The sequence below is a fragment of the Arachis ipaensis genome, chromosome B10 (assembly GCF_000816755.2).
Source record: "Arachis ipaensis cultivar K30076 chromosome B10, Araip1.1, whole genome shotgun sequence".
Lineage (NCBI taxonomy): Eukaryota > Viridiplantae > Streptophyta > Magnoliopsida > Fabales > Fabaceae > Arachis > Arachis ipaensis.
This window is the reverse complement of record NC_029794.2, coordinates 129,933,641-129,945,188: the sequence shown is the minus strand read 5'-3', so window position 1 is coordinate 129,945,188 and position 11,548 is coordinate 129,933,641. Positions and strand designations below refer to the sequence as shown.

At 31.0% G+C, this 11,548-nt stretch overlaps 2 protein-coding genes across 4 annotated transcripts in view; one reads left to right on the top strand and one right to left on the bottom strand.

Annotated features, from left to right (window-relative positions):
* On the top strand, positions 2,358-7,495 carry LOC107623326 (calcium/calmodulin-regulated receptor-like kinase 2). Of its 3 annotated transcripts, none has more exons than XM_016325534.2 (8): positions 2,358-2,677; positions 3,429-3,815; positions 4,158-4,311; positions 4,666-4,792; positions 5,801-5,883; positions 5,961-6,032; positions 6,265-6,468; positions 6,569-6,989. In XM_016325534.2, the coding sequence occupies exons 2-8, from the start codon at positions 3,490-3,492 to the stop codon at positions 6,884-6,886; spliced, it is 1,284 nt and encodes a 427-aa protein (XP_016181020.1). In that variant the 5' UTR covers positions 2,358-2,677; positions 3,429-3,489; the 3' UTR covers positions 6,887-6,989. The 3 variants fall into 3 exon arrangements, with proteins under 3 accessions (XP_016181020.1, XP_016181022.1, XP_016181021.1); XM_016325536.2 differs by having other exon boundaries at positions 2,359-2,677; positions 3,442-3,815; positions 6,569-7,495; XM_016325535.2 differs by having other exon boundaries at positions 2,359-2,677; positions 3,451-3,815.
* The window catches only part of LOC107624306 (uncharacterized protein At1g04910), a 3,146-nt gene continuing 2,573 nt past the window's right edge, over positions 10,976-11,548 (bottom strand). The window contains exon 8 of the mRNA XM_016326801.2: positions 10,976-11,495. Coding sequence (XP_016182287.1) covers positions 11,246-11,495 — 250 coding nt within the window. The 3' untranslated portion in view covers positions 10,976-11,245. The remainder of the gene's footprint in view (positions 11,496-11,548) is intronic.

Genomic DNA, 11,548 nt, shown 5'->3' with positions numbered 1-11,548 from the left:
TTGTCCGATTTTATTTATTTTATCTTTGTTTTCACTGATTCTATTTCTGCCTCTTCCTCAACTTAACGCTGCTTCAAATTATTTGTTGAATTTGATTTTAAAACACTGAGTATAAAAATATTTTTATACGTGTATTTAATTATATAATAATACGTTACAAAAATAATTATTTTATACATGAACTACATATATGATTATCTAAAAGATTATATGTGATTTGACGATTATAAAATATTTTGTATTGTTCGTACCTCAAAATTAAACTCTTATTTGTTTAGGGAATTTAATTTTAATACACTAGCAGTGTAAACTAGTTTTACACGTGCATCTAATTACGTAATGACACATCAGCAAAAATAATAATCTTTTACATTGACGGCGTGAATGGCCATAAAAAAACAGATGTGATTGCACAAAGAACAGATGTGATTGTACGATTATGTAAAATGTTTTACAATATTCCTGTCAGTCTATTAAAATTAAACTCTTGTTTAGATATTATCTATAAATAAAAAGTTGTATGATTATTTATATAATAAATTGTTTAGAGATAGAGTTAATTTTTTAATCGTTCAATATAAAATTAAAGCTTTCTACATTAATTTTTAGCTAAATAATAGAAAAATTGATAAATAACCATTGTATAACAAGTAGCTAACTTTATATGTATAATTTTTTTTTAATTTTATATATTAGTACATAGAAATTAAACATAAATGATATAACTAAAAATTAGGAGTACAGTAATTTATAACGATAATACTTTTAAAAGTAATGCTTTATATACTCCTAGACAATTAACAAACACTTTTTTTTGTGTCAATTAACAAACACTTTTGTCAACAAAGCATGTCATTATCGAAATATTTTTATTATTATTTAGAAAGAATAATTTCTAGAAAAAAATACGCTAGCGAATATCATGAAAAGTTAACAACATTGTTCGTCCGTGGGTGTTGCTGCCTGCACTGCACTGCTTGTCTGCCTGCACTGCTCGATTCTGCCGCTGCAACAACAGTCAACAGGTAAGCTTTTTTTTTTTTTTTTTTTGTTTTTTGTTTTTTTTTAAACATAAACTTCAAAACGCTTAAAATATGTTTAAAACTGAAAACAAAAATATTATGTGAACATTAAAAATCAATAATTAATAATCATTGTGTTCTATAGATATATTTATAGATGTTAGTTCGTATATTTTTCCAGTAAAGACCAATGTAATCAAACTTTTACGTAATAGCATAATCAAATTTTCATAAACACAAAAAATAGTCTTTGTTGTATTTTTATACTTTATTATTTGTATTTTGATTATAAATGTAAAGCATAATTGATTATATTACTTATAAAATACTTTCCCTATTATTAAACTGTGTTTTCATGTGGAGTTCTTCTTTTGATTTTTTCAGTTACAGGACAATATTAAGATTTGCATTTAAAAGCTCACGTATACCAAGTACAAAATTTCATCACGAAATTAGTTACATTAGTAAATTTTATGCAATAATGTTATACAGATACAAAATATTAGTTATTGTATAAAAATATTGGATTATGTTGTTATGATAAATTTGATTATTCCACTGTAAAATGTCTAATAATTTTTACTTTATTTTAAAATATATAATAATTAATTTAATGACTTATTTTTTATTCTTTTTTAAGAAAAAGAATTTTCTTGAGCAGCTCTTTGTGGATAAAAATTGAATAGTTTAAGAAAATATATGCGGTCAAGATTTCCTGTATAGGTAATGTGGTGTTTCGTTAATAAACATTCCCTTTCCCATATGAATGCCCTTTTATCTTTTTCTTTTTTTTTTCAAAGTTAAGAATAAACTTAAACTCAAAATTTTGAGATGAGAATAGAGAGATTATGTTATTTGAGTTATAGTTCTTTGACTCTTTTTTAAGTTTGTTTTGAGGTACTGGGACAAAGACTGAGAGATTGAGATTCAGTATTATGTTTGTTGGCACTTGTACTAAAATTTTTGTCTCTATTCCTAAAATTTTAGTATTTCAGTACTTCTAAAAAGTGAAGACACAGGGGACTGAAATTTTTAAAGACAAAGACTGATACTTTAATAACATTTTATACCTAAAATACACGCTTATTTCAATTAATTAATTCTAATTTTACCTTTTGTACAAATTAAATTAGAATTTCATTCTTGTTTTAGTTTCTGTCTCCCACTTTGCACCAAACAAAATACTGAAATTTATTTCTGTCCTTGTCTCTTAGTCTCTGTCTTTAGATCTCAATCTTTCGATCTCTGCCTCTCTACCAAAATGCTATCTTATTTACCAATTTCTCTCTTATTTTTGTTTGGGGGGTTCACTTTTCTTCAAGTATTTTAAACCTTAAATCCCACTCAGTTTCTATTGGAACTGCACTTACACGCCAAATTCTCTTTATTTTCCATTCATTCCAATTCACCCTCTCAATCAAAATCAGTTACTCTCTCTCTCTCTCTCTCTCTCTCTGCAGTTTCGTTCTTCAACTCTAACTTTGCTCTCTCTTATCTTTCTCGCGCACAAGTACAAAAACCTCCATTGACTATTGACCTAAAACTCATCCACAATTGCAAATTACCCTTAACACCCTCGATTTCAAGCTTCACTGAACCACAACAGAGTTAAGCTTCTGATTTTTGCATTATGAGGAGGCTCTTCTGCTGATTTGGTATGTGGATTTTTTCATCGAAGCTCTCCTTGTTTCATTGCGATTTGTTTATTTATGCTGGAGTGCTTGTTATTTGTTTTTGCTCTCGTCCTTTTAAAACCTGATACGATCAAATACTGTTATCTAAAATCTAAATCATAAAATTGATAAAAGCATATGTAATTTTGTTCCTTGTTTTTGTTGACTTTGGGCAATCTTTTAGGAGTAAGGATGTATGATCTATCTTAAGGAAAACTAGTAATGTGGCACAGTCATTTTGGTTTTCCTAAGAGCAATAATTTTAATTTTAAAAGAAAAATGGTCATTATTGTCATAATTAGGATGTCTATGGTTTGTTTTGTTCCTTACTTATGTAATCATTTTAAATATTTACACTACTTATCGAGAATTTCAGTATTGCTAATTGGTATGCACTTTTGCTAAGATTTAACTTAATTCTTAATTATTATTTTTTTTAATTTTCTATTGTTGTGAGGTTATAACACTTATATCTGTGTTACCTGTTTTAAACTAGCAAATCTTATCAGCAGTGTATTTATAATTATTTTGATCATTGATGCATTAATGCGGATCCTTTTCTACAAGTAGGCATTTTGTTTTCTTCATGACTGCACCTCCCCGGATTTGTGAGTTGGATCTTAGATGGGAAGGGAGGGAAGAAAAAGAAATTGTATTACTCACTGTATTGAGAGTTCGATTGATGTCAGGTTTAGCTAGATGAGGTGTTTAGTTAACATAAATGTTTTGACAGTGAACCTCTGTAGTACTTGCAGTCTGCAAGATGATTTCGTTGTTTGAAGAGGAATCAAAGAATGGTTCGTCAAGCTGATTTAGTAATTCTTGGTGTCTCTGTTGGTTTGGCCCTTGGAATTCTGATATCTTGTGCCATATTTTTTGGCATAAGGTGGTACAAGAAACGTGTGAATATTGGACCATCTGCAAATGAGAATAGTGTAACAACTCTTCCAATACGAACAAATGGGTTGGGAACAAGCACCGACATCAGTGCTTCTATAACTAGTTCCATAGCTCCATCAAGATATGATAATGTACAGAAAAATTCTCATTTCGGCTGGTGGAGTAATCAAAGCAAAGATCGTTTTGCTTCAGCATCAGGCATTTTAAAGTACTCGTATAGGTATGTTTATTTCTCTGTTGAGCATGAGGTTTACCTGTTTTGTTTTTGTCAAATATTTCTATGGATTAATACTACTAGGTCACAAACATATAACTATTAGCGTCAAAATGTTTGATGATTAGCTTGTAGAATTGGGAAATTTTTTTGGTCCATTGATAATAAAGTTACTTTATATGTTAGATAATCTCCTTGCAAATTCTTATTTACATAGTACCATTTGTTCAATAGTAAAAAGCAAAGGACAAAGTAGGACATGGTCATGCATTCGTATATGAAAATGAAACACTATTAGAGAGGCATTAAAAATTTATAACGGTGTAACTGAGCCATCACATGTTACAGAGAAATTCAAAAGGCAACACAAAATTTCACAACTTCCTTGGGGCAAGGATCATTTGGCACAGTTTATAAAGCCACAATGGCTACAGGGGAGGTGGTAGCTGTGAAGGTTCTTGCGCCTAATTCCAAACAAGGGGAGAAAGAATTCCAAACGGAGGTATAAGCCAATAACCATTTTAAGATAGGTTTCAGAATTCAGGGGAAAAAGAAAAGGCAATAAATAAATAAATAAATAAAATATCTGTTGATTTATAAGCTAATGCTATGGATAAGGATTACTGTTGACTGTATTTATGTTAATGGTTTGAAAGGAAATGAGTTCCTGTATTTTGCAAGATATATATATATATATTAGAAGGAGAAAGATCACTTACTTCAACAGTTCAAATGTGCTTTAAATAATTGGAACATTATTTCTAACTAAGCAACCCAACGGAATATTGTAAGTCTAATGTCAGTAACCATCTAAAGTTGTTGAACTATAATGAATTATACAAGGTTGTTGGTTCAGGTGCTTCTGCTTGGAAGACTGCATCATCGAAATCTTGTGAATTTGATTGGATATTGTGTAGATAAAGGACAGCGCATACTTGTCTATCAGTTCATGAGTAATGGAAGTTTAGCTAATCTTTTATATGGTAAGAGGATGGTCTTTTTTTATATGACCTTGAGATATTTTAATGTGACAGCCTATGTGGACAGTTTCATGATCATGTCGTTGTCATCAAATAAATAGCCAAATTTACTTTTTTTTATTTGTTTAGTAGTCACACCATCATTGTAGTCTTTCTTGATAACATACTTGTTTATCAATTCATAAGTGATGAAAGTTTAGCTAATTTTTTATATTGATAGAGGATGATGTTTCCTATTATTATGTTAAAAGCATTTTTGACGTGACATCTCCGTTGTTGAGAGTTTGGTTTGGTGATTTAAGCTGGAGCGAAATAGAGCCGAGGGATTCTAATGGGCTTCGATTGTTTGATTTAATGAGTGGACTTATTTGTGATGTACTAGATTCTATGCTATTCTATTGAAACATCCTATTTTCTTCATACAATGACCATTTATCCAAACAACGGAAAAAAAAAAAAATAACTGTCATTGAGCTTCTACTCCCTTAAACCCTGTTCCACTCAACTCCTTAAGATTTCATCAATCCAAACATAGCCTAAATGTTACAGTGGGATACTTTGTTGGATGTGTGGACACACTAGAAACCGAGATAGGATTAGGAATGAGTGTATTATTAGAAAGGAAGTTGGGATTGCACTCATTGTTGAGAAGTTAGGGGAATCTCCTGTTAGGTGCTCCTCTTAGGTGAGTTGGGCATCTGCAAGTGTGAAGAAGATCTATATAGAGGCCCTAGTAAGGAGAAGTGGACCAGATGGAGTATAATCAAATAAGTTGAGGTAGAGGAAGATCTAGAAAGATTATAGTCTATAGATGAAATTAGTACAAGAAATTTGAATATAAATGCTTTAAATACAATTATGGTTTGACAGAAAACTACAATGTATTCTGATTCAAATTAGCCTATATTGATGGTAGCATGATTATGTTATCAAATTAGCAAGCAGATTATACTTTGTTTAGTTGCCACACAGTCATTATATTATCTAACAATAGTCTGCAAATGCACCTAGGTGAAGAAAAACAATTGAGTTGGGATGATCGGCTGCAAGTTGCTCTTGATATTTCACATGGAATAGAGTACCTTCACGAAGGGGTACGTATGATTACTGATAAATGCTCTCTTATATTCCTTGAAAATGAATTTGGCTAATATAAACATGGATGTAACAGGCAGTTCCACCTGTCATACATCGTGACTTGAAGTCTGCCAACATATTACTAGATCACTCAATGAGAGCTAAGGTAATTTTGTTCTAGCAAGTGCATTTTAATACAGATTGTGAAGCTAATTTCCTGTTTGGAATTAGTAATTGGATCATAACATTGACGTTGGAATTTATGCAGCAAATCTTTGTTACATTACAATGAAACAATATATCTTGTCTTGTCCAGAAAATAGTGAGAGACTTGAGATTTCTATATTCATTGTCTTATTTTTTGTCTTATCAATTATCGTCAAAATTTGTCTGTGTAGGTTGCTGACTTCGGGCTGTCAAAGGAAGAGGTATTTGATGGCCGGAATTCTGGTCTGAAAGGTACTTATGGTTACATGGACCCCGCGTATATTTCGACAAGCAAGTTAACAATGAAGAGTGACATCTACAGTTTCGGTGTCATAATATTTGAGCTCATCACTGCCATCCACCCACATCAAAACTTGATGGAGTACATTAACCTTGTAAGATGCTTCATCATGAATCACGGTAGCATTCTTGTTACTATCCCTCCTAGATGTTAGAGATTTCTTTCTGATTTGCCAAGTTTTCTATTATTGCAAGGCTGCTATGGATCACAATGGTGTAGATGAAATTCTTGACAAGCAACTCGTTGGAAAATGCAACCTTGGAGAAGTGAGGCAGCTCGCTAAGATTGCACACAAATGCTTGCACAAATCACCTAAGAAACGCCCTTCGATAAGCGAGATTTCACAGGGCATATCGAGGATAAAGCAAAGGCGGCTGCGCCATATGATGGAAGCTTCCATGTCATTTGCCAGCAACAACTTTTCAAGAGCCGTTAGTAGATTGGAAGATCAACAACTTGAGTTGAGTAGAATAACCACCAGAACCACCATTAGCATAGGAGAAACTGGATGAAAAAGACCTTTGTAGTCCTCTGGGGACCAAAGAAATATGCAACTAATTTAATGAAACAACTAGTATATGCAAAAATATGGAGTAAAAAAAAAAAAGAATCAAAGTATAATCAAAGTTTAAGGCTAATTGTGGTGCATTCTTGGCTGATTTAAATGAGAAGAGGGCCAAATTAACCATTGTTATATATCTGAACACCAATCCACTCACCACCCGCTACCTGGTTTTCCTGCCACCATTATTGCTCCTCCTTGTTACAACCTTCTTCCTTCCCCACTCCTCCGTAATTTTACAATGGTCTTCTAATTTATTTCCTTTGTTGATGAACCCATAAAAGATGCTGTGAGGAAATCCTTGTTTAACGGTTAGTTGCAGTTGAGGTCTAGTTGAGATGGCACATTAGTATGCTTTCTAAAATGCTGCGCTAGGAAAAAATACTGCACTCGAGTTTGAACTTTGACAAGGCCAAATGGTGAATAAGAACCTTTAAAATTTTGGGTATTTGAGTATGTAGTGTGGGTGGGTTTGTGATGTAATATATATCTATAATTGGAGACTGTCTAATCCATTTGACAAAAGAAAAAATTGTCTAATTAGAAATTGCATTTGCTATTCTTTGTCGGTCATTTTAATTCAAAGTGAGTCCTTATAATTCAGACTTAAGTTATGGTTCTGTAATTATTCCTATCTCTAATTAAAGTGTGAGCAAATAATTCTTCTACTTTTCAACTGACATGTTATAATTTTGTTGTGTTGTTCAAGAGGTCTGGAACAAAAACATTGAAAGTAAAAGCAAGGGAAAAAAATATTAAAGACAGGTTAGGAGCAAATGGGGGGCAACTAACATAGGAATCAAATTAGACAATTAAAACGACATACATGGTGTTAAAAAGAGTAACTAACCCAAGGAGATACAGGGATGAAAGCGTTCGTAAAAGCAGTGTAGAAATTAAGGACAACTTGCTTTAACAGGGTATAGATTTTTAAAATGTTGATGAATTTAATCTCAACCGTTTACTTTAATTTAATGGCTGAGATTTGCATTCTCATCTCTCACATAAGAAAAACATTCTCATAAAATACAATCCCCATGGGCATCCGCAAAAATACGCACAGAGACATATGATTAGTTATTGAAGATTTTCTTGAAAGATTCAACACAATCAGTACTGAGTTTTTGAATACACAATTTATTATGAGAATCGGAAATCGGAATATTAAAAGGGCATGTGAGTGCTAACATTTTGAGATAAGCTGCAATTACTCCCTTAATTTTGAGTGTAAAAACAAGATTTAAGTTCATTTTGTTCAGCTAGTTACAATGAGGATAAACCCTTTAACCAGTAATTGTTATGGTAACTCTTTCAAAGAATATCTTATCTACATTCTAAAATAAAACATATTCTTTTTCACCTGATTCCCATTTCTTGAAGTGTGCATGCAGCCATGCAGGCTTGAACATATTTCATTCAGTTGGGCTTAATTCTCTTTTTACATAGATTGCACTGTGCTGATTCATTCAATTAACTGTTAAGATCATCTTTCTTTTTTTTTTGTTGCCCACGGTATCTCCCAACCTGACAGGTCAAAGACTAATCTGTCGCGGATCGGAGCTCCATTTAAAGGCCTGCCGTTGGCCAATGTTGTATGCACAAGGCGGGATTCGAATTTCCTACACTTATTTAAGCAGACGTGTGAGATAACCACTCGACCAACCCAAGTTGGTTCTGTTAAAATAATCTAATTTGGACTAACAGCACCTTCCATTTTTGTGCTTAGGTTTGGCCCATCAAAAACAAAAATGCTAAATATTAATACTTCTATATTTCAACTAATTGTGCATTATAAAATATCAATTGAGGTCTATTTATAACTTCTAAAATTTTATTATGTTAATATAAATAATATGCAAACTTATTTGTATATATTCTAAATGACTAAAGTTGACTTATTATCTTTTGAATCATTATTAGATGGAGTTTGAGTTATAAAATTACTGTATTTTTATTTTTTTTTTTAAATTAAGAGGTTTATTTATGTTATATATACTAATTTTTTTTAATTAAAAAAGATCAAATTTTAAAATTTTTATCATAAAAATTTAGATATCAAATCGTAAAATTACTTATCTCAAAAACTCATATATCTAATAATTAGCACAACAATTGTTTTTAAAAACAAAATATATTTTTAAAAAATAAAAAAAGCTTAGCGTGTAATAAAATCCTTAAACCAAATATAATAATGTGGTTAACTAAACAGATGGTCAGCACATTAAGTGCAAAAAGACAGACCAGGAAGGTTAAGTACATTTCACCCTAATATTTTAAATAATATAAAAGTGAAGTCAGTTGACTCATCAAATTTAGATAAATATAAGTAGTTTTATACCTAACACAAATTAAATTTAATATTATATATTTGAAAAAATAAATATCATAAATAAACCTAAACTTCACAGAGGTTGTGCTGGTCCTTTAGGACAATTGGACAAATACTAAATTCAGATCCCACGATATTAAAAGGAAAAAATCTTATCAAAGATTGCAGTCTCTCGTAGCTGTTTCTTATTGTACTATATGTTCAATGACATCTTGCTATGTATTGTTGTTATTGTTATCATCATTGATCAGGGTACGTGAGTTGGACCTGCTACAAAGAAAAAAAAAATAATAATTATAATTATAATATAGAGGACCACACGAGGGGCAATTAAAATGATCAAATATTTAATTATTTGATTTGATGCACTCATAAAATGTAAATTCTTAGAAGGTGACTCCTTATGATACCATTTTCCAAGAAATTGTAACCCATCTTGGGTCACTAACTCCAACTCACTTTTCATTTGTTTGTTTAAATGCTGGGATCTGTGAAAATTAAATTAAACACATGAATTTGTCCTTAATTAATTCCTTAAACTAAAATGTAAGCAATCTTTTGGGGATCATAAACATTTGGTGAATACACAGATTGGACTTTTGATTATTATATGATGAAAACATTTGTATATAACAAATTTAATGTGTTTTAATAGTAATATTCTTTTTTAATTATTATGAATAAAAAGGAAAAATTATAAATTTTTTTAGAATATATGTTAATTTTAATATAAGAATACATAAGAATTTTTCTTATTATATAATTTACATTAATTAATAATAACACACAAATATTAATTGTAAAATAATAAAAATAAATAAAGGATGACAAGGAGAGACAATGGTCTTGGGAGCTGCACAAAATAAGTCTATGGAATAATGTAAAAGTCAACCAACAACAACATAGCACTTAGAGAGGAAGAAAGTGGAACATGGCATATGACACATTCAAATAGAGCTTTAGCTCTAGCATATGATGTTTTTGGCACTACTCCACCAACACCACCAAGATTCTAAATCAAGATATGCTTTGAGTTAGTGATTCTAGTCCTTCCAAAACCACAAATAATGAAGTTGTTTTTTCCTACATTGGTCCATAAAAAAACACTAATATGCTAATCATGATTTCATGACCCTTGGTCCTCCAATAACCATTCCAACTAGTACCCTTTTTTTTAGTCTTCCCACTTATTCTTAATTTAGTCCTCAAACATTATCAAAGGAAACTATCATAAGTAGCATTAATATGCAATTACAATTCCTTGATGCGTGGTCAGCTCACTCGTCCGCTTAAACAAGTGTTGGGAGTTTGAATTCCGCCTTATGCATGCAGCAATCTATTGGCCAGCGGCAAACCCTTAAATGGAACTCCGATCCGCGACGGATTAGTCCTTAACCTGTCGGGTTGGGAGATACCGTAGACAATCCAAAAAAAAATTCCTTAATGCACACGAAGGTTAGAAACTTGGTGTTTGCATTTTTTTCTTTGACCTAATATTACATCAACTTATAAGATCTAGTACTCATTATTTGGATTATGTTAAAAATGATAAAATAAAAAATTAAAACAAAATATTTATTCATTTAACCAAGATAAAGTAATAAGTTGGTACAACATATAACAAAAATAATTAAAATAAAGCCTTTTTTGTTTTTGTTTGTGTGTAAATTCTATTGGAAATAACCCATGAAAATACATTCTATGAAATTAGGAGGAAATTTTTTTCTTTAAAATAAAATAAACAAAAAGTACTCTATCTTTTTGCTCATTTAATTTGTACAGTGTATAAGACTCAACAACACTTTGCTATTGCTTTACACAAGAACCTGTCCCTCAAAATGTTGAAACTTATGTAATTATTTATCTTCATGATTCTTGTGAAAAGCATAGCCAATAAGCCACCTTGAATAACATAACATGGTACAAATTTGCAATTTTCATTTAGTTGGAGGACTATGAACAAAAATAAAGTGGCAATAATCATGTGCTTCTCATCAGTGGTTCATCTTGCAATTGTAAACATTCCTGAGGATTAGAATAAAAATAATCTTCTTCTTTTGGTCTTTCTGGGATTACAACTCTTCTTTTTTGGCTTCCCATTCTATTAGCATGAACTTTCTTAACAACATCTGAAAATTCATCCCAGCTTAATGAGCCATTGTTGTATTGATCTATCAGCCGCACCAAAATCTTCCTATCTAGTTGTATAGTCTTTTTGAAACCTAGGAATCTGAAATTAAAAGCACCAAGTAAAATAATATATTATTATAAAAATTTTAAATA

Coding starts and splice junctions, on each gene's coding strand:
- LOC107623326 (XM_016325536.2), top strand. CDS start 3,490: ATGGTTCGTCAAGCTGATTTAGTAATTCTTGGTGTCTCTGTTGGTTTG. Junction 5,884..5,960: donor TAGAGTACCTTCACGAAGGG/GTACGTATGATT, acceptor TGGATGTAACAG/GCAGTTCCACCTGTCATACA. Junction 6,033..6,264: donor ATCACTCAATGAGAGCTAAG/GTAATTTTGTTC, acceptor TTGTCTGTGTAG/GTTGCTGACTTCGGGCTGTC.